Source organism: Leguminivora glycinivorella, chromosome 4, assembly GCF_023078275.1.
Source record: "Leguminivora glycinivorella isolate SPB_JAAS2020 chromosome 4, LegGlyc_1.1, whole genome shotgun sequence".
NCBI classification, from domain to species: domain Eukaryota; kingdom Metazoa; phylum Arthropoda; class Insecta; order Lepidoptera; family Tortricidae; genus Leguminivora; species Leguminivora glycinivorella.
Window position 1 is genome coordinate 27679596 of NC_062974.1, and position 26943 is coordinate 27706538.

General features: G+C 40.2%; 1 protein-coding gene across 2 annotated transcripts in view; it reads left to right on the forward strand.

The window, feature by feature from the left end:
- Nucleotides 1-26943, forward strand: part of LOC125225178 — a 187520-nt gene that overhangs the window by 44345 nt on the left and 116232 nt on the right. For both annotated transcript variants that reach the window (XM_048128762.1, XM_048128758.1), the window contains exons 2-4: nt 14583-14681; nt 15356-15456; nt 17945-18088. In XM_048128762.1, coding sequence (XP_047984719.1) covers nt 14583-14681; nt 15356-15456; nt 17945-18088 — 344 coding nt within the window. The remainder of the gene's footprint in view (nt 1-14582; nt 14682-15355; nt 15457-17944; nt 18089-26943) is intronic.

A 26943-nucleotide genomic window follows, 5' to 3' on the forward strand; every position in this document is an offset into this window, starting at 1 on the left:
TTATATAAAATTTATTTTGCTTTAGTTTTAGTGCAAATAAAGGTCAGTAAGACGAATAGTTACTTTGGTAAACAAAAAAATCTATAAATAGAGAAGCCAAGAGTCTGGTAGATTGGTTAAGGTAAAATAATTTACGCTAAAAGTTTTAGGTTGAAAGTGCTATCTATTCGATCTTACTTTCTTTGATATCCATTTATCTGAAAAAATTGCCTAAGCTAACTTTGCATCGATTTGACTATTACTAATGAAGAAATAAAATACAGTAAAATTTTGAAGTTTAGTAAATTAGAAAAATAAAACAGAATTAGTTACATTTTCCTGGTTCTGCATCTTGATGGCACAACTCCTGTAGTGATAGAAAGTCCACTTGAGTTGTATTTGACCACCAATTGCTGTGGAATAAACTACGGGAACGGAAAGCGCCCACGCCAAATATTAAGATACTGGAGAAGTGGTATTCCCAGCAGAAGAACGTAGTAAGATGGAAGTCAACTCTGTCCACAGCCAGCGGGCTAAACTGTGGCGTGAGACAAGGAGGCAGTATGTCTCCGGCTCTCTTCAGCGTGTACATGGATGGGCTGTCGCAAGCTTTGACCAGTACCGAGGTTGGCTGCTCCATCAATGGGCAAATGATAAATCACATCGCATATGCAGACGATATGGTCCTACTAGCACCATTTGTGGGAGCTATGCGTAAGTTACTCGCAGAATGCGAGAGATACGCCAGCCAGCATAACATGAGATACAATCCGGACAAGTCTGAATTTATGCTCATGGAGGCAGCACATATGCCCACACAGGTACCACCTCTTTTGCTTGATGGAGTTCAATTGCGGAGAGTACACGAAGTCAAATACCTACCTTGGCCACATCTTGTTTTCCAGTTTAAAAGACCTGGAGGACATAGAAAGGCAGAGGCGAGCCACTCGTAAATATTTTTTTCCGCCAAGCGGCGATCCTGAGGTCTTTCTGACCGTAAACCATAGAGGAATAAGTAAGGGAAGAGTTGTAACTCCATACATCAGTAAATGCGAGTTATTTGTAGTGACATCTATCGTCATTCACTCGTTAATCACGCGCCAACTAGCGTAAATTATCAGTACTGCTACTCGACACTAGGTGCCGACAGTGTTACGTTTGCCAAAAATGTAATATTAAAACAGTTTACACCTTATATTATAAGCTGAAGTAATTGAAAGCAAAGTACTGATTAATACTATTGTAATATTAGCTAAAAATTGTTGAGCAATAGACTTTTTGTTCGTCGTGACGTCTATTGACAAGTAGCAGTACTGATAATTTACGCTAGTTGCCGCGTGATTGACGAGTGAATGACGATAGATGTCACTACAAATAACTCGCATTTACTGATGTATGGAGTTACAACTCTTCCCTTACTTATTTCCTCTATGCCGTAAACTTAACTTACTAAATAAATGTTGATTTGATATACCTACGCAAATATGTGTCTGAGTAATACTTGAACAGCCCCCAAATAATAATAATTCGTTCTCCGCTACGCCTCCTGTAAATATATGTAAACTATCCCATTTGGCCATTACCATCCACCGATTATTTCTGATCCAGTTATACTAGACTTATGATATAATCCTATTTTTTTAAATAACTCGCACTCTTTTGGTCTTAAATGAAAGCTAGTGAAATTTTCTACATTTTTATTTTACAATTTATGTAATAGGCTGAGTTGTTTTGCTGATATCTGTCTCAAAATATTAGCAAAACGAATATTTTCATAGAAAGGGGGAAAATGCTCTTTTTTTGACGCTTCATATCTCAAAAAATATTTGACGGACATTGATAAAAAAGATGTCAAACTGTTTGGAATTTAATGCGCTTTCAACATTACACAGCAACTTTTGACCAAAAATGCATAGTTTTTTAATAAAACGGCAAAATACAAAAAAAGGCTGGTTTTTTTACTTTTTAGGGTTCCGTACCTCAAAGAGGAAAAACGGAACCCTTATAGGATCACTCGCGTGTCTGTCTGTCCCTCTGTCACAGCCGATTTCTCCGAAACTACTAGACCGATTTACTTGAAATTTGGCACACGTATGTAAACCTGTGGCCCAAAGACGGACATGTAATATAATTAAATGAAATTAAACGAAATTTAATCATAGGGGGCACTTTTGGGGGGTAAAATTGAAAATTAAAAATCAAAGTTATTAGAACTATATTGTGTTACATATCAAATGAAAGAGCATTTTATAAGCATCTCAAATATATTTTTTTTATAGTTTTTATTTTGGTAATTTAGAAGTAATTTAAGAAAATAAGCAAAAAATGACCATTCCCCCCCTTATCTCCGAAACTACTTAGCGTAAAATTTTCGAAAAAATACACGAGATAGCCCTCTACCTGTAGATTACAGAAAAACCTATTAGAAATCTACAGTCAAGCGTAAGTCGGACTTAAGAGAAAAAAACTCAAATTGAGATTTTCACTCACTGCCGCTGCAAGTACTTACTAAATGTTTTGAAATTTTGTGAGCGCCATGGACAGATAGAAAGAAATTCATTTCTGTTTAAAAATTGTTAAAAATTTTAATCATTTGCCAAAATGACTTAAGTTCCTACTAAAAAAGAGGCGCTTAAGACTGTTTAGAACTGCACTGACCATAATATTGCCCTAATAGGTCCAAGAAATGGTGTATATATACGAAAACAAAAAAATTGTGCCACCGACAACCAAAATCTGAAGTCTATTTGCTCTATCTCTTATAGTTTCCAAAATATACGCAAAATCTTTAAAGTACAAATCTAGTATACGTTGCCATCACATGTCGTCAGGCGTTCATGACCTTTTTGTATGGAAATGTCGAAATCCGACTCGCACTTGACCGATTTTCATAGAAAGTTTGTTTTATTATAGTTTTGAAGGAGGTTTCTTGTTTTTAACCACCAACGCAAAAACGACGGAGTGTTATAATAATAACAGGTTTGACGCTTGACATGTCTGTCTGGCATCATAGCTCCCGAACGAATCAATCGATTTTGATTTAGTTTTTAATGTTTAAGGTGATTTCGTCGAGAGTTTTTTTTTGTACCCCGTAGGTGGCAAACATGCATACGGTCCGCCTGATGGAAAGCGGTCACTGTTACATATGGACGCCTGCCACTCAAGGAGTGGCATATGTGCGTTGCCGACTCGACTCATTAGAAACTTGTAATAACCTGTAGGTACTTAGAAGGGACCTGGGTGCCGACGACTCAAAGGACCGAAGGAAGGAAGAGGAAGGAAGGAAGGAGGAAGGATCTATTGGCCTAATTACTTCCGTAGGTCCTCCAGTCGTCAGCATACCGCACCCTCGTTGAGCTCTGGCTGCCTTACTCACCGGCAGGAACACAACAATGAGTAAAGTCTAGTGCTACTTGACTGCGGTCTTTTGTAAAGCGGAGGTAATTCCCCAGTTAGACTCTGCTCTACCTTAGAGTATATTCAATTTAGTATTAGAGTTATCAGTGACTTTCCATGCCTAAAGGTTCGCACAAGTCTCAAGTCGCGTAAATTACTTAGTAAATTTTGCCGAGAGACGGCGCTAAATACAATAATACTCATTAGAGTACCTATACTTCTAGTCAAAGACATATATAACTCCGTATAGACAGATAAAGTCTAAGAATAAAACTTACTTACCTCAGTACCACACAGAAGAAGGGCTCAGCTAGATGGCGCTAATATTAATATTTGAAATTTTAAAACATATTAAGCTAAGAATATGGGCCAAATTGTCAAAACTGAGGTTCAAAAGTCTTAAGCCTACCTACGTCGAGAGATGGCAGTCTATGCACTGTGATTACACATTTTACTTTGATTCTAACTCTATAATACTCGATCTTCTTTGCTTCTTAGCACACCTCGGACACTGGGGATCAAATATTTGAAAGAGGCGCATTCCTAGCACACAGTCTTAGATCGTGTAGTTGAACGTACTATGCTTGTATGCGTGAAATTTAATATGATAGGTCGACTGTTCGTGTTATTGACAGGCGGTAACTGTGAGGTAACCGAGAGGGGGTTGGCGGCACTTTCAGCGGGGAGTGGGGGTGGCCATGCTGTACGATAGTACTCTTTATTATACTGTGCTTCTAGACAAGTCTTATATGAGTACCAATTGTGGTAGGGGATAGTGAAAAAATAAGATCAGATCCCTCAGAGGCAACTAATATGGGCGTAGCGCAAGAATCGTCAGTATTTAACATACTTTTTTCACTTCTCCTTAACGACCTACCGGTTGCGTTGCGATACAGGCTGCCAACATTTTAATGTACGCCGATGATGTTGCTGCCATAGTTACTGCACCAACGTCTGAAAGTCTTCAGCGAGCCTTGAATGAAACGATAACTCAGCTGTCTCAATGGTTCGCATGGAATGGCTTAGCTTTAAATCTCAAAAAGACTCACTTTGTGCATTTTAATCTTTCGGGCCGCATGACCACGCCGTTGATAGTTCATAATTAATGGGAAAATACTTGAACAGGCATCCACGACTACTTTCCTAGGTTTAAAGATTGATCAGGGCTTAAAATGGGACCAGCAAGTAGATAAACCGTGTGGTAGTCGGGGCAGTGCGTGCTTTGCCTTAGGTCGAATTGCAAAGTCTGTGGCTCCAGAAGTATGGTTATGGTTATGGTTATGGGCTCCGGTTTCCGCACTTAGCCTCAAAGATAGAGGCCATTGTGCGTGCTGTATTTGCCAGCTAGGGGTCTAGCCAGCCTAACTCCGCCCAGAAGCGCAGGATCCTCCTGGTGTCTCCACAGGCTTCTCGGAGTGACCTCGTCGTTTTGAGGATTTGAGCCCGTTGTGTGTTCACTCCCTCGCATTCCAGGATGACGTGGGCGACCGTTTCTTCGGCCGACAGGCATCCTCGGCATAGAGGGCTGTCGGTCTTACCTATAACATGTAAATGTTTGTTAAGTGGGCAGTGTCCAGTAATGTTGCCTACGATTATTCGTAGCGATGCTCTATTCAGAGTTAGTAGGCGCTTTGTTAAGCGCGCATCCGGGTGTGGCACTACTTCCCGGGAATGTCTACAGGTACTGGTGTTTGCCCATTGCTCAGCGTGTTGTGTTCTGGTTTTTTGACGCATCCATGACCTGAGTTGACCAAACGGTAAGGGAAGCATCGGGATTGGCCCAGTCGCTTTCTGGTCCGAACCTTTTCTGGCCAGCTCGTCTGCTGCGTCGTTCCCTAGAGAGCCGCTGTGCCCCTTTATCCATTGTAGCGTGACTAGGTTGTTTGACCCTATCACCTCCGATGCTCGGTGGCACTCTAGTATGAGCCCGGACATGCTATTTCGCCACTGTCCATTCATTAATACAGTACGGTGCGGAGCTCTGGGGACGTTGTGCTGAATGGGAGAGGGTCTTTCGCTTTCAGAAACGAGCTGTCAGGATCGTTGCTCAGGTACCTGTAGACAGTAGACACTCCGGCCAAAGAACTCTTTAAAAAATAAGAATCCTTACACTCATTACACTGCCTGCAATAGTTATCATGCAGGTAGCCATTTATGTAAGAGAGAACTTGGCAGCATACAAAACCAGGGGCGGCTCACTCCGCGATTCTATCGCCGCGCTACAAGTACATGTCAGCGGCCGCGAGTTCGCGGCCCATTCATTGGCGACGACCTTCGCGCGGCGCAATAATAGTTATTTGTATAATAGTTACTTATAGAATCATGAACTTGCGAGTTATTTATAGAATCCTGAACTTGCGAGTTTTTTAACACACGAGAAGTAAAATACATTATTTGCACCAGAGTGTAACACAAATCTTTTCCCCTCACTGTAGCGAGGAAACTATAACGCAAAAAATGCGTTTATTACTGCTTCCAGTAGTTCCACAGGTGGTATATGATCTTTATTACTAGATTCACCTACTTTTATCAATTTTAAAGCAATTAATTTGACTTTATTCAAGGTCAAATTACTTTACCCACTAGTGGATAAAATGCGTTTTTACCCGCTGGTATTAAAAGACAAAACACGTGTTACCGAGCTAGTGAGGGGAAAAATTCAATGTTGGCTGCTCGCGTGCGGTCCGTTTGTTAATGTTGGTAAGAATTTAGAATGGCGTCATTTTGTGAACATCAAAGGAGTGAGCCTTCTGTACTTGTACTATTATACATATATTCTGTGACAAAACTAACAACATGTGTTCCAAGTACAACATTCGAAATGCCGGAAAGTTAGTAGGTATCGACCGTAAATTGGCGAAATCCAATTTACGGTCAAAATAACACATGTGATGGACCCTGCCGTCTATAATAAATTGCCGCAATATGTGGTTGAAGCGCCTAGTGTGTCGAACTTTAAGTACCTATCGCTTAAAAAAATTGGCTGGTCGAGCACCCGTTCTACACTTATGACAATTTTTTTATTACCTTATTAGAAAAACATTTTTGTGCATTTTTTATGTGAATATTGCCTTCAAATCTTGACGTGTAAAATGGCGTTAAATATGAATAAATGAATATGAGTATGAGTGTAGTATGATTATTTTAACCATTGAAAGTTTGTACGGAACCCTCGGTGGGCGAGTCCGACTCGCACTTGGCCGGTTTTTTTTTTTAAATTACGAAGTTAGCACACCATTTTTTTGCTTGCAAAATATAGTCCTACATTCCCCCAAGGACCCCAAATAACATACCAAAAATGCAGCTTTACATCACACTTTGTTTTTTTATTTCTCTTTTTGACCAGTGTATTTGTCATTTACAGGGTCGTACATATAGATCTTTAAAACCCTACATAAAAGTTTATTTCCCAAAGCCAGCGTCCGCCGGCATCCCGCGCAGTAACGAAAAAATTGAAAACGCATTGTTTGGCTCTGTAACCATGGCAACGTATTGTTATAACGATACTGCGACCGTGCGCGGGATGGCTTTGAGCAGCCGCGCTGGCAGTGCAGACCTTTGCGTCAAAATACAGGAAACAGTGTGAATTCCACGAAGAAAACTATTAAAAACTAAGTGCATAGTCGTAGAAAAAGTATGTATGCAACGGTGTTAACTTAGTTCAAAAATACTCGTGGCGTTTTTATTCGTCTTTTTTGACCTCCTTCCTGTTGCATAAAATACTATTATAAAACTTATTCTCTGAAAAATGGTTTGACACATAAAAGTAAAAAGCTTTGCCGTTAAAGATTACTGTTTTTTTTTTTTTTGTAAAAGGCGGTTAGCAAAGCGGAAGCGGCGGTTTCCTGGCCGCTCGGACTTTTAACCGTTACCTTCATGATAACAGAAATTAAAAGGGTTTTTTGTGAAAATAATATATTTTCTGCTTTCACCTATTTTGAATCCATTCGAACTTATTATCTTCGTATTACCTATATTAAATTCTCTGAAAGAGCACATGGTTATTATTTATCAAAGTTACTTCCACTTATTATCAAATATTGAGCAGTTTTAGTTGTACATTATCATCACATTCCACCTTGAGCTGTCATGAACCATGAACCCTAACTAGCCTAGCATTTCGTTACAAAAGTACCCTCTTCTTAGCTGAAATCAAAGAGGATTTAGTACATATTATAAAGAATTACTTGAACTTGGCTTAACACACTGCACGCTGTCGCGTGTCTCGATTACTGTCAAAGTATAATGTGTAGACAGACTGCTTTCTCGACATAGGCTTAAACTGAAACCTCAGATTTGTCAATTTGACCCATATTCTTAATTTGATATCTTGATATGTGTTAAAATTGTCAAAAAATAATATTATTGCCATCTAGCTGAAAATCAACCAAAAGTGGCGTTGAAAATGTTGAAATGAACACCATACTATGCAATTTAATATTGCTCGATATTTTGGAATCCCACCTGGTTTGCCTTGCGAGCGATTTCACAATAAATAAATACCTCTACAGTCTACTATACGCTCGGCGCACGTTTTGCAATTGTTTTAATTCATAAATTTATGATGCTTGCAGTTACATTGCATGTTTTACTTTTTCGCTAATTTATGAGATTGTTTAAAATAGAGTAGGTTTGGATGTAAAAACGTTATCAACTCATATAATCAGTAGAACATAAGTACCTATGTTAGGTACTTATGTTCTTTTAATTAGGTATTTTTAGGTATTTTAGCAGGTAACGTAACAACGTAAAAACTAAAATTCTTACAAATTCATACAAATTTCAGATTGATGATTTATAATGATGTCCGCACTGATGGGTACAGCTATGAATAAATGAATTAATTTAAATTATAATTTGTTAATAGATATTTTTCCGAAAAGCAGTTGTTCGGTGCAGCAAACGTCAGTAGTGTTTTCCTTTCGCAATTTTTAATTTCTCAATTTGGTAACTTTTAGACAGCTTTTAAGAGGTTATAAAATATTATAGGTATAAGTTAAAACACTTTATTTAATAGTCGTAGATTATATTATAATACTTATAATTTATAATCTACTAGCTTTTGCCCGCGGCTTCGCTCGCATTATTAGAAAGAGACAAAAAGTAGCCTATGTCACTCTCCATCCCTTCAACTATCCCCACTTAAAAAAAACACGTCAATCCGTCGCTCCGTTTTGCCATGAAAGACGGACAAACAAACACACAAACACACTTTCTTATTTATAATATTAGTATGGATGAGTATTCCCTTTTAATAAAACGAGATCTTTATAAATGATCCCTTCATACATTTCTGAAGGAGACGATCCATTTTAATTTTAAGTCAGTTACAAACAAAAGGTCACTAACTCTAAGTCAATTAGTTGTCACCCCATTCAAAAGATTCAAGTTTTCGTAACATTTCAATAGAACAATCACTCCATTTACATTTGATCGTTTGTCATTTTCATTCGAACTTGCACAGAAGGACAAATTATTTTCAGAAGACTACACAAAGTGAATCGCAATTGGTGATAATTTGTTTCTTTATAGTAAGTAAATAAATACTTACTGACTTTGTTGGCGCGAAGACGTATAACCTAACCACAAAATTAAAATTTTATAAAAACCCCCGACTGCGACATAGTGGACTGATTTTGATGTAACATGGCTAAGAACACTCCCGACTAACTCAGCTTTCAGACAAAAAAAATTAAATCTAAATCGGTTCATCCATTCGGGAGCTACGATGCCACAGACAGACACACACACACCACAGACAGACAGACAGACAGACAGACAGACAAACAGACAAACAGACAGACAGACAAACAGAAAAACAGACAAACAAACAAACAGACAGACAGACAGACAGACAGACAGACAGACACGTCAAACTTATAACACCCCGTCGTTTTTGCGTCGGGGCCGCGGGGGTTAAAAATGAGTCTTGGCCTTGATTAGCTCAGGACCGGGACAAGTGGCGTATATGAAAGGAGGTCTATGCTCAGCAGTGGGCGAGAAAAGGCTGATAATGATAATGATGATCTGTCTAAAATTGTTATTTTTACTTTTGGCAAAAACTCTGAAAGATTGTAGATAATGGTTGGCATGGAACTCTCGGTGCGCGAGTCGCACTTGCACAAAACTTGTGTCTATATTTACGCTTTATATTATCAAAGACCTATATAACTTCGTATAGACTGATAAAGTCTAAGAAAAAAACGTACCCCAAAACCATACAGAAAAAGGTGCGGTGAGCTAGATGGCGATACACCTTTGGGGTACGCTCGGCTAGATGGCGCTAATATTAATATTTGACATTTTAACACATATCTTCAAAGCTAAGAATATGGGCCAAATTGTCAAAACTGAGGTTCAAAAGTTTTAAGCCTGTGTCGAGAGATGGCAGTCTACGCACTGTGATTACACATTTTAATTTGACAGTAATTCTCTATAATACTCGATCCTCTTTGATATTATGTTTATGCAGAACCATTTATCATACTCGTACGCAACCTTGCCACTTGCGCCATCGGCTATAGCAAAAACTGCCTTTACTATTCTTTCACGACAGCTTAGAGCAGCGGTAGCACTTGGCTATTATTTTGTAATCAGCCTGGTCTTCAGCTTGGCAGCATACTGGTATGTACCTACCTGCCGACGGAGACTACATATAATTGCGAATTTGTCACAGACAAAAAGGATAGAATAGTCCTGGAATTTCCAAGAACTTTTCCAAATTTACACATTTTCCGAAATTTGCAAAGTGTATTATTATCATATAACATTTAAAATGCACACGGATTTTTTGTGTAAAAAAATACCCACAAAGTAAATCCTACAAAAAAGTCAACGATTATCATTTCGGCTAGGCCGGCTGTAGGTGTTTTGAAAACTTTCTGAAAACATTACTTTTTTGGGACCAGTTATGACAGACATTGTATTTTATGCTGAAATTACAGTTCCTCGAACCAAATTTTGACAACCGGTCTGGCTCAGTCGGTAGTGACGCTGCCTGCTGAGCCGCGGTCCTGGGTTCGATGTTGTCTATGTATATAAGTATGTATTTATCTATTTAAGTATGTATACCGTCGCTTAGCACCCATAGTACAAGCTTTGCTTAGTTTAGGGCTAAGTTGATCTGTGTAAGGTGTCCCCAATATTTATTTATTTATTTAAATAAAGGAAACTTTATCCACGTGTGATAAAAAAAATAATAGAAACGCCTTTAGTATTATTTAGGATGTAGATCTCCTTCGATATTCCGTAAGGTAAAAATGAACGACGTTTCATTTAAAAGTGGCTCCGCTGGTGTAATCTGCGCTAATTGCACGAATCAGTTGCAACGAGTTGCAAAGTTGCAAAATGCACTTACTCGGAGACTGCCGTTCTAGATGCCATCTCTACAGTATGCTGTAGTTTTTGGAATATTGTGCAATCTAACTGTAGGCACAGTATAATAAAGAGTACTATCGGGCAGTATGGCCACTCCCGCTCCCCGCTGAAAGTGCCGCCCACCCCCTCTCGGTTAGGTACCTCACAGTTACCGCCTGTCAAAAAGGCGAACAGTCGACCTGTCATGTCTCACTCATACAAGCATGTTCATTGTTCACACGCACGAGCTTAGAATGTGTCCTAGGAACGCGCCTCTTTCATATATTTGATCGCCATGCAGTGTCCGAGATATGGTTATGGTAAAGATGGAAATATCGCATGCATAATTATGTATCTCTCGGTTACCTCACAGTCACCACCTGTCAAAAACGCGAACAGTCGGCCTGTCATATTTCACTCCTACAAGCACAGTACGCGTTCACCTACACGAGCTTAGACTGTGTGCTAGGAACGCGCCTCTTTCATATAATAATTTAATCGCCAGTGTCCGAGGTGTGCTGTAGGCGTCTATGAGTCTTCTAAAATTAAGACAATCATACAACGGACATAAACTCAATTTGAAAATTGGTAGGTTTAGACTACGAATGACCGATTAAATTAAAAAAAAACACTGTTCATGCAGATATTTCTTATTTTCATCTTAAGTCGAAAACAGCATATGAAAATTCCAGGAATAAAAATAAACAATTGAGCTTATAATATACGCAGAGAGCATTGAATCACGTTTTAAATTATATGTATTGGCTTCGTGCGAAGTGCATGGAGGGGGTAAGCAAAGCGATCGCAGTGCTTGCGGTGGTCAAAATCGACACTGATTGTGGTTGTCATCTATCAAAACTCATAAAATATAATACAATGTGTAATGTTTGATATGGGGCATCAATGTTGTTTCGTTGTTAATTGTAAAAATAATGGCATAAATAGTCGTTGCACGTTCTATGCGTTTCTTAGAGCACACTGGAAATTGGATCAAAGAACTAAATGGATAGCTACGGTGAAAAGAAAACGTAAGTGACATGTCAAAACAAACCATTATAATAAATTATATTTAAGCTTTGTTTACCTAATATTGTTCAATACGCTGTTAGTATTTTTCCTACCGTAAAAGATTATGCTTAAAGATTCAGGCCTAGCCTGGGAATAGGTCCGTGTCGGATATTTCTGCGGCCGCGGACATGACTAGGTACTTACGTTTAGATTTGTTATATATGGCATTAATGGGACGGAGGTTTAGCGAATACCATATCACTAGCTCGAAGAACTTGTACCATTACTCCTATGTTCTTCAAGATTCCTTATATGCCCTGCCAGCACCAATTTATTGACTCTTTCTGTAGTCTGGGGTTGGAAGTTTGTACCGTGAGTAATGCTTTGGAAACTGATTTTTGGTATTATATCCATGTCTTTATAATCTATCTACCTAAATTACACTTGAAATTGTAGCTCTTGTTATTCGATTTATTTAAAATTAACGAAAAATCGTTAAAATATAATGTTTGTTTACATGTCATTTTTTGACATTTTCCACTTCAAGTTCACATGGTAGTGGGCGTAATTGTGGTGCACGTAGCCAATAAGTGCCACTGTAGGGCACCACAGGCCTCTCCCTATGCGTAATTTCGTATTTCACTAATTTTAGGCACATAATGTATTTATCCCAGTCAAAAGGTACTAAGTACATTGTCACCGTAGGTCATTCACATAAAAATACAAGCAAATTGTCATGATAAGCAAAAATGCGGTGCTTTTTATTCGAGAATCTCACATATTATCCATAAATAAAGGTGTTTCTATACTTCCAAACCCAATCTATCAGAGAACTGTAGCGTAAGAATTGTAAAAGCAGTTGACATTTTCTCCAAGTTCTTTGGTCTGCCATAAATGAAATGTCTAAGCTAAGCAGGTTCTGCAACATTGTACAAATCTGCAACAACTTGGTGTTGCACAATGCACCAGCGGCCCTATTCGAACTTCAAGATACGTCAAAAATTTGCTCTAGATACATACGGATTGGATCTTTAAAAATACCCTAACATATTGAAATAAACTAATGTCACGTAATAAATAAAATTATCATCTTGATTATATGTTATTATCAAAAATGAATTCCTTATTATCTAAGTATTGAATGGATACTAACTTATCCAATCGACACTGAATCTGGAGAGAATTTTTGATGCATCATAAAATTTGAATCGAGTCGTCTGTCGACAGCTATCCACATTTAGAAGGTGGACATTTTTTACAGAATATGGTGACAGCTATGTAGAACTATTAGGTAAGGTACGTATTTGATAGATAGATAGATAGATAGATAGATAGATACATTCTTTATTCATACCCACAATATTTGTACTTATATTGCGTCAATATCCATACTAATATTATAAATGGGAAAGTGTGTGTATCTGTTTATTTGTCCGTCTTTCACGGCAAAATGGAGCGACGAATTGAAGAGATTTTTTAAGTGGAGGTAGTTGAAGGGATGGAGAGTGACATAGGCTTTTTGTCTCTTTTCAGCCCCTCATTTTCCTAAAATGGGGGGTGGAAGTTTGTCTGGAGCATTCCGCAGTTTTCGAATTCAACGCGAGCGCAGCCGCGGGCAAAATCTAGTACTTATATTATGTTTTCTACACGAGATATTCTAGATTAATATCATGAAAAAATGTATGAAACATAATATCTATCATATATCTATCATAATATATCTTTGTCTTACTTACTACTCTGGAAATCGTGATTGTGGTTCTCGATATTGCATAGGTCCACATCAGACCCTTTAGCACAACTTGCCTTGTCGCGTGCGAGTCCATACGTCAAGCGCGACTTTAAGTATGGACTCGTGCGCGACAAGCCAAGTTGTGCTAGAGGGGCAGCTGACTATACACATACTCATACTCATTTATTTGTAAAGCCATTTTACACGTCAAAATTTGGTTTAAGAATAATATTCATACAACAAGAATAAGAAAGAAGATTACAAAAGTTAGGCAATTACAATTATTACAGCACAACATTCACATAAGAAGTAACTCTCGATATTTCAATAATCAGTTATTAAATAGTATTTATTGGCTACACATTTCACAGTAAAGTTATAGTCCACATTAGTGTCGTATACCGAAATCCCATTGGAGATGTAATATGGTAATATAATCGCTTCGCACTGCAACAGAGCTACATTTAGCCTGTATTAAATTCGTGTATCATGTGCCGATACATCTGAATTAGAGGGTTATTTGCAGCCAAATAGCACTAGACCCTAGTATTGTGTTCCTGCCGGTGAGTAAGGCTGCCAGAGCTCAACGAGGGTGCGGTGGGCTAGGTACGAAAGGACCCACGTACGGAACTAATTTGTTCCGTCTATTGTCGGCAACCCGAACCCTCCTTAGAACTTGTACACTCCTTTTTGCTGTGTACTTAACACAGCAAAAGGGAGTGTACAAGTTTCTAATGAGTTGGCAACACGCATGTGACACTCCTGGAGTTGCAGGCGTCCATAGGTTATGGTGATCGATTTCCATCAGGTGGACCGTATGCTTGTTTGCCACCGACGTAGTATATAAAAATATTGAACTAAATAAGTTTAGACAGGGAAATAATAAAATCTCGAGGAAATGCTTATAGAGTTTATAGGTACCTACTGTCACTTTTGATACGGATGAAAATAATGTATGTTTGTCTAATCCCCTTAAATCTATAGGTAAAGATTTAATTTGTGTGGTAGACTATTTACATTTTTTCCCACTTTATTCTTACACTGAACATACCTATTATTTCTTGTCCCTTTCTCTCGACCTCTTCCTTATTTTGTCTTCTTATTGTTTCAGAAGTGAGAGACGCAGCATACCTCCAAGCCGAGATATTTGCCCCCGGTGTGGTGGAGACACCTGCGGTGGCCCTGTGCCTTGCATCTGTCCCCATCATAGGTAAGAAATTAATCTAATATTTTTTTTCCAAGCCGGGATTTTTTAAAATACCTACCAGAGTAACTTTGAACAGGGTTTTTCAAAAAAAATTGTGGACAGGTGTTTTTTATCATTATCAAAGGTCGACTTTTGTGCAGCTCTAGAGTTGTAGACAACCATAGCACAGTATAATAAAGAGTACTATCGTACAGTATGGCCACTCCCGCTCCCCGCTGAAAGTGCCGCCCACCCCCTCTCGGTTACCTGACAGTTACCGCCTGTCAAAAACGCGAACAGTCGACCTGTCATATCTCACTCATACAAGCATGGTACGCGTTCACCTACACGAACTTAGACTGTGTGCTAGGAACGCGCCTCTTTCATATATTTAATCGCCAGTGTCCGAGGTGTGACCATAGACTACTTACCACCAGGCAATCAATATGGACGAGACTGACTGCTTTTACCATCCATCAGGCAATCATTTTCACCAGAAGGTTTGGAGATCAAAATTAGTCACAGATTTTGTTTCTGATTATACATAGTTGAGCGATGTACCTATTTTTGTATATATTTTTTTAATGTTTATTTACAAAATACAAAAGCCCAAGCTAAGCAAGAAGCCCCTCAACTATAGCAAAATGTTGATTTCCTCACATTGCTCCGCTATAATAATGAGTGTTTACCAATTCCAGGCCAGTGAAGTTTGAGTCGGGCGCGTGGTTCCTGCGACAGGTCCAGAGGGCCCTCAGCCTCATGCCGTGGTCCATCAGCACCGACAAACTGGAGCAGATCGGTAAGTGAATACCTATTCTTGAACTATCAAAACATTAATCATTCAAATGGGTCTATTTGGAGATCAAATGGACCCGGCTTTGAAAATATTGGGTTGGCACAAAAGTAATGAGACACTTGGTTTACGTTTTATATTTTTTATTATTATTACAATACAAAAAGCTTAGTCGATGATGTAATCACCATAGCATCTATGACTTCTTGCCAACGATCCGGCAAAGTTTGGATGCCTTTCGCCCGGAACTCTGATTGCTGTGCCTCGAAAAAGTTGTTCAACTCCACCTGTACATCATGGAAATCATTGAATTGTTTACCCCGCAAATGTCGTTTCAGGGCTCTAAACAAATGAAAGTCTGATGGTGCGAGGTCTGGAGAATAAGGTGGGTGGGGTATCGTCTCCCAGCCCAAGTTCTGCAGCTGTTGGCGAACGGTAGATGCGACATGAGGTCGAGCGTTATCATGTAGTAAAATTACAGTGGCTCGTCTTCGTCGTTTTTTCTTGATAGCAGAAGATAGTTCGGTGAGGTGTGTTGAATATTTGTTAGAGTTTACAGTTTCATTGTGTAATAGTTCATGAAACAGCATGCCTTGCGAGTCCCAGAAACAACAAAGCAAAACTTTTAAGCAGTTCTTTTGACTCAGCTTCGGTTGAGTTGGTGGCGTTTCTTCTCGAGGCAGCCAAAAAGCACGACGTGTATCGTTCTCATAATAAATCCATGATTCATCTCCCGTAACCAGATCAGTCAAAAACTCTTTACGTCGGGGTCGCAGCAAAAGTGATTGACAGATGGCGACACGGACTGCACGACTGGCGTCGGTAAGGATGTGCGGTACCCATCGAGCCAAAACTTTTCGATACCCAAGCTCATGCAGATGGTATTCCACAGCGTGGTGACTGCAGTTAAGTGCTTCCGCTAATTCACGAGTCAGGATTCGACTGTAGTTCGCGGCGTAAATCATCATCATTGAATGCAGGTGGTCGCCCTGAGCGTGACTGACTTTCAAGGCTCCTGTCTCCTGATTTAAAACGGTCAAACCATCTGGACACCGTGGCATGGCTTGTACTTCCAGCGCCCAATGCAGTGTTGATATTGTCAGCCGCAGCCCGCGCACTGTGGCCTAACAAGTACTCGTATAAGTAAAGTGTTCGAACTTGTCGCTCGTCCATTTTATTTCAATCTAACTAAACCAATCACGAGGGCGGCTTTATATACCCTCACATTAGAAGTACCTAGAATGTTCTACAACATACTAGAATATTATCGAAAACAATTAACTTAAGAAAGGAAATGTATAGAGTGTTGTAGAGTGTGTCATTACTTTTGTGCCAACCCAATATAATTTTCGATTTGAGGCTGACCACTGGTACCTTTACCCTACATAAACTATACCAGGGAGAAACATTCCGAAAATCTGACTACAATTTATTGACGACCGGTCTGGCGCAGTCGGTAGTGACCCTGCCTGCTGCGCCGCGGTCCCGGGTTCGAATCCCGGTAAGGGCATTTATTTGTGTGATGAGCACAGATATTTGTTCCTGAGTCATGGATGTTTTCTATGTATATAAGTATTTATATATTATATATATCGTTGTCTGAGTACCCACAACACAAGCCTTCTTGAGCTTACCGTGGGCCTCAGTCAATCTGTGTAAGAATGTCCTATAATATTTATTTATAGATATAAGTATAGGTATAAGTAGTGACCGTGGCCAAACTCCCGAGGGCCTTCCGGAAATACATTGTAGGCATTGTTCTCTGTCACTTTTATTGAAATGGCGTAAAAGAATAAGATGCCCAGATTTTGTGAATTTCGGTGTTCGTTGTAGACCAACACCTAGCCGACCTGACAATTTGTTGACGCTAGACCACAGAACTAGATTTAGATAGAAGAAACAAGTTCATCTATTTGTATGGCGGCCGAGCGTGTCAGATTTTGTACTGAAGTTGTTACTTGCCTGTGTTTTTAAATATGTCTCAGGCCTTGTAAGTGTTCATAATTTTTGTGTTGTTGTAATTAAATATCACGTAACGAGGCATTTTTAATGTTTTTGTTGACTTCAACTTACAAAATCTGACGCACGAAAGCTGCAAGCTGCGATTAAAGACGGACAACTCAGTGGATTTCACTGAGTTCATTTGACATGCTAAGTAGATACGTTTGCTTGATCTATGGTATATATGACATCTGTGCGCTAGACGCTGATCGAATCGCAGTCTGGCTATATCACGCCAATACGGAAGCACGATAGAGATAGCTACGTTAACGACATCATAAGCGTTTGTGTATTTGACTAAATACATTCCCTGAAGTTCCTGTGCCATGACAATTAATTCGGGCATCTGTAAAGTTTTTGTGGTTTAATCTCAGGAGAGTAAATGGGTTCCTCAGGGCACTAGTCACTTATGAGTCTTATGACCCTTCTTCTTCATCTCAATTTTTATCACCTATTGAGCTAGATTTCTAAACTTTTATTCTAATGCTTTCAGAAGAAGAATGCGAAGGCCCAGAAAGCCTCACAGAGGGGCGGGAGCTCCGCAGCGTTCGAGAGTTTCTGGAGACACTTTCAGCGCGATTGGCAGGAGGCCCATTGGAGACCGCTAGTGTGACGCCGCTCTACGACCACCCTGCGTGTAAGTAGCTTTAATATTTTTAAAGAAGACGTCCCTGATACTAATGTTTTCAGAAAAATAATACAAAGGCCCAAAATGCCTTCCGGCGGCGGGGTGGAAGCTCTTCAGCGTTCGATAGTTTTTGGAAACGCTCTCTGCACGTCTGGCAGGGTCTGAAAACAAAACAAGATGTTCTGCCAGTATATTCAAAATGCAACATAATATTTTTGTAAAAGTAGCTAAATATTCCAGGGTATTCCAGGGTGGTGCATTCTTCCAATTTTTATGTGCCAACTTTGCCAACTGTACTGAATGTTTCATAACTAGGCCAGTCTTGTAAAATACTAATCCGCAAAATATGGTACTTATCGCGCTTCGATGACTTATCCATTACTTGATATATAATTTGGAATACCTGACACAATCTTGTGCAAGTATTGACCATCAAAGGTATAGGTACTTTACTAAGAACATTACTCAAGTCGAGCTAAAAGTAATCATTCAAGTACAAAAACGATGGAAAAATGACGGAATCCATTTATCATCGACAAAAGTTTCCATTATCATAAGTTTGCGTTTTCGTGACCTATTTTCTTCAATCGTTGGTTATTTAACAGTTTGCATAGTTAAATATACAAAAATCAAAAAATGGTTAGCGAGAAATTATACCAAAAAATATATTTTATTTAACAAAATTGTTATATGTGGCATTAGTTATATGTTAAATATTTACAACAGTAGACCTATATTAAAATAAATTAAAAAAAGTTAAGGTAAGAATTTGAGGTTTTTGCTGATAATGAAATAAACGACTTGGCGCCACCGCAAAGTAAAAGATTACGTGTAGCGGTTGCAGTTCCTTTATTTTGTACCGCAAATAATGAACTTTCATAACATAGTGGTAAAATATAATGTTGTACGAGCCGTACACCTTAGATGATATGATTCTTGATGGTTGATTGTAGTCTTGATAGAAACACTGATTTTGATACACTTATAAATTTATTGATAACCAAGGTATATTGAGTACTAGCTAGGAGCACGTATAAACGTAAACTAATGCATAAATCGATGTATGGCGTAATCGCAAATACAGCAATTAAAATAAAGTCATAATTATATTAATTTTAATGCTGACGCGAGAAATGTGCGATGCTTGCATTGTACATATTCCCGGCCAAGAGATGAGAGATTGATAAAAGATGCTGATACATTATTCTTATATAAATCTGATCATTACAGTGAAATGAATTGAAATATTATCAAACAAATGAAATAGAATTTAAGTTGCAAGGAATTATTTGATTGAAGTAAATCCCCTAAACATGGAAATGTTTGTAGAGTTAAGCGCAGTCGCCGCGACGCGATGATCTTGTCTCTCAGGGGGTTGTCCATTGTGGTGGTGCTCGGTCGCTGATGGGATAGAGCTGCGCGATGTGATGGACATCGAGGTTATCTGCGGCCGCTCTCCCGGGGGCGGCGGCGGCGGCGGCGGCGAACGGAGGGGTGAGGCGCGCGACGAGTTGCCGTCGACGAATGTAGCGGCGCACGTACAGCGCTGCTAACACTGCGACAATGCCCATGACCACGTAGATTACTGTATAATGATGAATGTCGTGGTAGTTGATTCTGTCTGATAGGGCTCCCTCGTTCTTCATATGTTCGATTTGATCTCTGATGACCTTGAAATATTTGTCGTTATTTTCAAGAGCTGTTGATTCGCCTTGCAAGACTGGTACTGTTAAGTTTATAACGTTGTTGATGGAAGGCACGTCGAACTTAACAACGTTTGATTGTGTTTTGATTTCGTTCGAGAGTTTCTTCTGGGGAAATATAGTAAAGGCGTCTCCATTCAACACGCACTCTGTTCGAAGGGTTATGATTCCTGCCTTGTTCAAATGCTCAGCCTTGACCTCCTGTCCGCATATGATTCTCGCAGTACATTCGTCACAACAAAAGTATAGGTATGTATTCATAGTGCTTAGTTCCGTCCATATGTTTCGACAAGTGTCAGAGTCAGCTGAACACTCGTTCGACATTTGATCGGCGATGCAGAGGTGTGAGTCAGACTTTAGTTGATAAATTGGACCTTGTAGTGTACAAATGAGAGTATATGAATCGTAGTGCGAGCATTTATTTACAGTGTCATCCAACATAGGTATATACGATTCTTTTTTGATGTTTATAGCCACTTGCTTTGCTATGGGTCGTATTTTGATCATATTTTTTCCAACTTGACGTGGGATTGATATTAATCTGAAGAGTTCATACACATCTTGAAAAACTAAGGGAATCTTGATTTCGAAGATAAGGTACTGACGGGTCATTCTTGTTCGCACTTTCATTAATTGATATAGTTTGTGTAGATCAGTGTTGATGTTCTCGCAGGGTAGAGTCAAATCCTTTGGCATCTGCCCGGCTATGATGTTCAGCTCATCTTTCAACTGTTGTGGTGTCAAGAGATGCACGTTAAATTTGCCATAAATAACGTTAGCAATGGTGTCCAATAAAGTGTCTTGTATGCTCTTCAGGTTCACGAGTATGTTGTTAGCGATGATTGATGATACGGTGATTTCATTTATGTGGGTTGATTCTTGCATTTCAGTTGCCTGCTTGTTAAGGCTCTTCTCGATGTTGTTTATGTGTTGATTGAACGTTTTGTGCTGATTTTGCATTGATGTTTCAACTCTTTTCAGTAAGTTAGCTTCCGCCTCGATAACCGAAGTTTGATTCCTCCATAATTGTGCTAAATGTTTCTCATTAGCTCTGGTCAGGTCGATGTCCTTCTGATATTGTTCGGCAAACTGTTCATCGAGCACGCCGAACAGGCTGTGAGCGACGTTACCGACGCCGTTGAAGAAGGCCCTTCTCTGTCGTGGGGACTCGACGCGTTGACCGAGTAGCATGCTGTCGTAGTATTTTAGTTCCGAAAAGGCGTGGCGCAGTTGAGTTAGGACGATGTTGCACTGTTGTTTATTTTCGAGGGCGTGACACATATTTTCCAAGTGTCTGATGTATTTGGAAAATAGTTCTGATCCTTCCCAGTACGGATTGATGTCATAATAAACTACAAGTTTCCACTCGTCTCGGGCCAGCTTCATGTTCATTATTTTATCAAAATAAATGCCTTGTCCCTCTTTGAAATGTGACACGCTATGATTGCATTGTGCCGGTGATATAATTAACATAAACAGCATAAGCGCCATAGTGATGTAATTGATGAGTTTTGATCTTGTTTTCCTTTGTTTTGTTTGTTTTGCTGGGGGCGCGACCGACGAGGGCAACGTGTCTTCTTTCTGTACTTCTTTAGTTGATGATGATGATTCGTTTTCTGATACTGGCAGTTTAGACAGTTTGATAATGGGCCTTTTGATTATTGAATTTTTTGTCTTCACTGAGGCGACACGGACAAGTCCATCCTTTCCTTCGTGGACTTCTGATACCCTGCCAAGGGCCCACTTGCCAGCAGGTAAGTTTGCGTCGTGGATGATTACGACGTCGCCGATCTCAATGTTTGGCTTGAGTTGTGTCCATTTACAGCGTGATTGTAGCTGACACAGGTATTCAGTTTGCCATTTCTTCCATATATCTTGGAATATTTTCTGTGTTAGGCGCCACCGAGTGCGTTCGTCCCTTTCTGTTTCAACGATGTGGAGAGTCGGCCCGCTCGATAAAAAGTGTGCCGGCGTGATGTAATCCAAATCGTCAGGGTCTTCGGTCAATGCGCACAGGGGACGAGCGTTTAAACAACCTTCTATCTGTGCCAATAGAGTCGAAAATTCTTCGAAGGTTAGATGTTGTTCTCCCAGCACTCGGTGAAGATGATGTTTGAGACTCTTCACCGCTGATTCCCACAGGCCTCCTGCGCTGGGCCAAGAAGGCGCGTTGAAGTGCCAGCTGATGTTGATACATTATGGTTTATTGATAACCAAGGTATATTGAGTACTAGCTAGGAGCACGTATAAACGTAAACTAATGCATAAATCGATGTATGGCGTAATCGCAAATACAGCAATTAAAATAAAGTCATAATTATATAAATTTTAATGCTGACGCGAGAAATGTGCAATGCTTGCATTGTACATATTCCCGGCCAGGAGATGAGAGATTGATAAAAGATGCTGATACATTATTCTTATATAAATCTGATCATTACAGTGAAATGTATTGAAATATTAGAATGAAACAAATAATAGAATAGAATTTAAGTTGCAAGAAATTATTTGATTGAAATAAATCCCCTAAACATGGAAATGTCTGTAGAGTTAAGCGCAGTCGCCGCGACGCGATGATCTTGTCTCTCAGGGGGTTGTCCGTTGTGGTGGTGCTCGGTCGCTGACGGGATAGAGCTGCGCGATGTGATGGACATCGAGGTTGGTCGGCGGCCGCTCTCCCGGGGGGCGGCGGCGGCGGCGAACGGAGGGGTGAGGCGCGCGACGAGTTGCCGTCGACGAATGTAGCGGCGCACGTACAGCGCTGCTAACACTGCGACAATGCCCATGACCACGTAGATTACTGTGTAATGATGAATGTCGTGGTAGTTGATTCTGTCTGATAGGGCTCCCTCGTTCTTCATATGTTCAATTTGATCTCTGATAACCTTGAAATATTTGTCGTTGTTTTCAAGAGCTGTTGATTCGCCTTGCAAGACTGGTACTGTTAGGTTTATAACGTTGTTGATGGAAGGCACGTCGAACTTAACAACGTTTGATTGTGTTTTGATTTCGTTCGAGAGTTTCTTCTGGGGAAATATAGTAAAGGCGTCTCCATTCAACACGCACTCTGTTCGAAGGGTTATGATTCCTGCCTTGTTCAAATGCTCAGCCTTGACCTCCTGTCCGCATATGATTCTCGCAGTACATTCGTCACAACAAAAGTATAGGTATGTATTCATAGTGCTTAGTTCCGTCCATATGTTTCGACAAGTGTCAGAGTCAGCTGAACACTCGTTCGACATTTGATCGGCGATGCAGAGGTGTGAGTCAGACTTTAGTTGATAAATTGGACCTTGTAGCGTACAAATGAGAGTATATGAATCGTAGTGCGAGCATTTATTTACAGTTTCATCCAACATAGGTATATACGATTCTTTTTTGATGTTTATAGCCACTTGTTTTGCTATGGGTCGTATTTTGATCATATTTTTTCCAACTTGACGTGGGATTGATATTAATCTGAAGAGTTCATACACATCTTGAAAAACTAAGGGAATCTTGATTTCGAAGATAAGGTACTGACGGGTCATTCTTGTTCGCACTTTCATTAATTGATATAGTTTGGGTAGATCTGTGTTGATGTTCTCGCAGGGTAGAGTCAAATCCTTTGGCATCTGCCCGGCTATGATGTTCAGCTCATCTTTCAACTGTTGTGGTGTCAAGAGATGCACGTTAAATTTGCCATAAATAACGTTAGCAATGGTGTCCAATAAAGTGTCTTGTATGCTCTTCAGGTTCACGAGTATGTTGTTAGCGATGATTGATGATACGGTGATTTCATTTATGTGGGTTGATTCTTGCATTTCAGTTGCCTGCTTGTTAAGGCTCTTCTCGATGTTGTTTATGTGTTGATTGAACGTTTTGTGCTGATTTTGCATTGATGTTTCAACTCTTTTCAGTAAGTTAGCTTCCGCCTCGATAACCGAAGTTTGATTCCTCCATAATTGTGCTAAATGTTTCTCATTAGCTCTGGTCAGGTCGATGTCCTTCTGATATTGTTCGGCAAACTGTTCATCGAGCACGCCGAACAGGCTGTGAGCGACGTTACCGACGCCGTTGAAGAAGGCCCTTCTCTGTCGTGGGGACTCGACGCGTTGACCGAGTAGCATGCTGTCGTAGTATTTTAGTTCCGAAAAGGCGTGGCGCAGTTGAGTTAGGACGATGTTGCACTGTTGTTTATTTTCGAGGGCGTGACACATATTTTCCAAGTGTTTGATGTATTTGGAAAATAGTTCTGATCCTTCCCAGTACGGATTGATATCATAATAAACTACAAGTTTCCACTCGTCTCGGGCCAGCTTCATGTTCGTTATTTTATCAAAATAAATACCTTGTCCCTCTTTGAAATGTGATACGCTATGATTGCATTGTGCCGGTGATATAATTAACATAAACAGCATAAGCGCCATAGTGATGTAATTGATGAGTTTTGATCTTGTTTTCCTTTGTTTTGTTTGTTTTGCTGGGGGCGCGACCGACGAGGGCAACGTGTCTTCTTTCTGTACTTCTTTGGTTGATGATGATGATTCGTTTTCTGATACTGGCAGTTTAGACAGTTTGATAATGGGCCTTTTGATTATTGAATTTTTTGTCTTCACTGAGGCGACACGGACAAGTCCATCCTTTCCTTCGTGGACTTCTGATACCCTGCCAAGGGCCCACTTGCCAGCAGGTAAGTTTGCGTCGTGGATGATTACGACGTCGCCGATCTCAATGTTTGGCTTGAGTTGTGTCCATTTACAGCGTGATTGTAGCTGACACAGGTATTCAGTTTGCCATTTCTTCCATATATCTTGGAATATTTTCTGTGTTAGGCGCCACCGAGTGCGTTCGTCCCTTTCTGTTTCAACGATGTGGAGAGTCGGCCCGCTCGATAAAAAGTGTGCCGGCGTGATGTAATCCAAATCGTCAGGGTCTTCGGTCAATGCGCACAGGGGACGTGCGTTTAAACAACCTTCTATCTGTGCCAATAGAGTCGAAAATTCTTCGAAGGTTAGATGTTGTTCTCCCAGCACTCGGTGAAGATGATGTTTGAGACTCTTCACCGCTGATTCCCACAGGCCTCCTGCGCTGGGCCAAGAAGGAGCGTTGAAGTGCCAGCTGATGTTCATATCGCTGATGGCGTTGAAGAATGATTCATCAAGCGAAGCAGTGATCTCTTCATATTCTCTTCTGATTGCTTTGTTGGCTTTAGTAAAATTTGTGCCATTGTCACTGAAGATGTGACGTGGTGCTCCACGCCGGGCGGACATCCTCCGTAGAGCGGCCAAAAATGATTCCGAGCTTAGGTCTGAAACCAGCTCTAAGTGCACTGCCTTTGTCGCCATGCAAATAAACACAGCAATGTAGCCTTTAGTCGTTTTGATGCCGCGACCTTTGCTTGCCTTCACTGATACGTATCCCGTATAGTCAACACCGGTGTTAAAAAACGGCCTTGATGGATTTGATCTCGACTCAGGTAGGTCTCCCATGAGTTGTGATTGCTTTGGGGGTTTCTGCTTGAGGCATGTTATGCAACGACGGAGGCGATTTTTTGTAGCTCTATTACCTCCTATGATCCAGACTGATTCTCTTAGCTTCGAGTGAGTGAGTTTGGCAGTTCCGTGCAAAGTAGTTTTATGTTCTTGATCTATAAGCAACTCGGTCAAACGACCTCTATGTGGAATGATAAGAGGATGCTTCATTTCCCAGCTGATGTGTGCGTTGTGAAGGCGTCCTCGAACGCGTAGCATTCCATTTTGATCCAGGAAAGGTCTTAATTTCACAATATTGCTTTTTAAATGCACTGATTGATTTGTTTTCAAATTTATTATTTCATTTGAAAACTCTCTTTCTTGCACGTACTTGATGATTCTATTTTTAGCTGTGTTTAACTCGTCAGCTGTTAGGTAACTCGAGATTTGCTGACGCCGCGAAGCCACTCGTAGTATCCCGGCGAGTACGCGGGTGCAATGAGTCATGTTGCTATGCTTACATATTAATTCATTGATAATATCGCCGTCTGTTTGTTGACATGTTACCGCGTGGCTTTGTTTTGATATTTTAACCTCTTGATCCGTAGTGAACGTGGGCCTTTCTTGATTTTCACTGTATGATGACAGCCAGTTTGGTCCATTCCACCAAAGATGGTGTTTTAATAACTGCTGGGCCGTGATTCCGCGACTAGCGCAGTCGGCCGGGTTTTCTTCTGACTTGACGTAGTTCCAACAAGTCGGTGTTATGATTTTTGTAATTTTCGTAACTCGGTTAGCTATAAATGGCTTCCACTTGCTAGGTTCGTCGTTTAGCCAGCCCAAAACTGCTGTACTGTCAGACCAGCAGACCATTTTGATTTGGTTTTCTGACAGAGATAGCTTGACCTTCTCCATGAGGGCTGATAGAAGTAGAGCTGAACACAGTTCTAGTCTCGGCAAGGACACAGCTTTTTTCGACGGTACAAGTCTTGATTTTGCTGCTATCAGTACCGGCGGCGGCGGCGTTACTTTTTTGTCGTCGGTGGAGATAACACGGCAGTAGATTGCGCATGCGTATGCTTTAGTTGATGAGTCACAATAACCGTGTAGTTCGATTTCTTGATTCTTGCAGGTATTTAGCCAACGCGGGATTTTGATATCTTTGATAACTTGGAGGTCTTGTGAAATTGTGAACCATTCTTTCTTGATATTTTGGGGTATTTGATCGTTCCATCCGATGTCATTTGATATGACATTTTGAAACAGTAACTTCAGTTTCGTGGTTACTGGTGACAGCCATCCCAGAGGGTCAAATACTTGTGCTATATTCGACAGCAACTCTCTCTTCGTCATTGTGATTGTTGTTTGAGTTGGGAGTGGTGCAATTTTTAGTTGGAAACTGAATACATCTTCCTGAGGATGCCAGCGTAGACCCAGCGTTTTCGTTGTTTCTTGATCTTTAAATTCGAACGTTTCTTGCTGATCTTGAGTCTTACTAGCTCCTTGCAGTAGTTCGGGCGTGTTTGATGCCCATTTGCGAAGATTAAATCCTCCTGATTGTAATAAATTGATCAAATCTTGTTTCATTTTCTTCGCTGATTCGAGATCGTGACAGCCGTGTAGCAGGTCATCCATGTAAAAACTCTCTTCAACGACTTTAGCCGCTTGAGGATAGTTGTGGCGTTCGTCGTTAGCCAGCTGTCTTAAA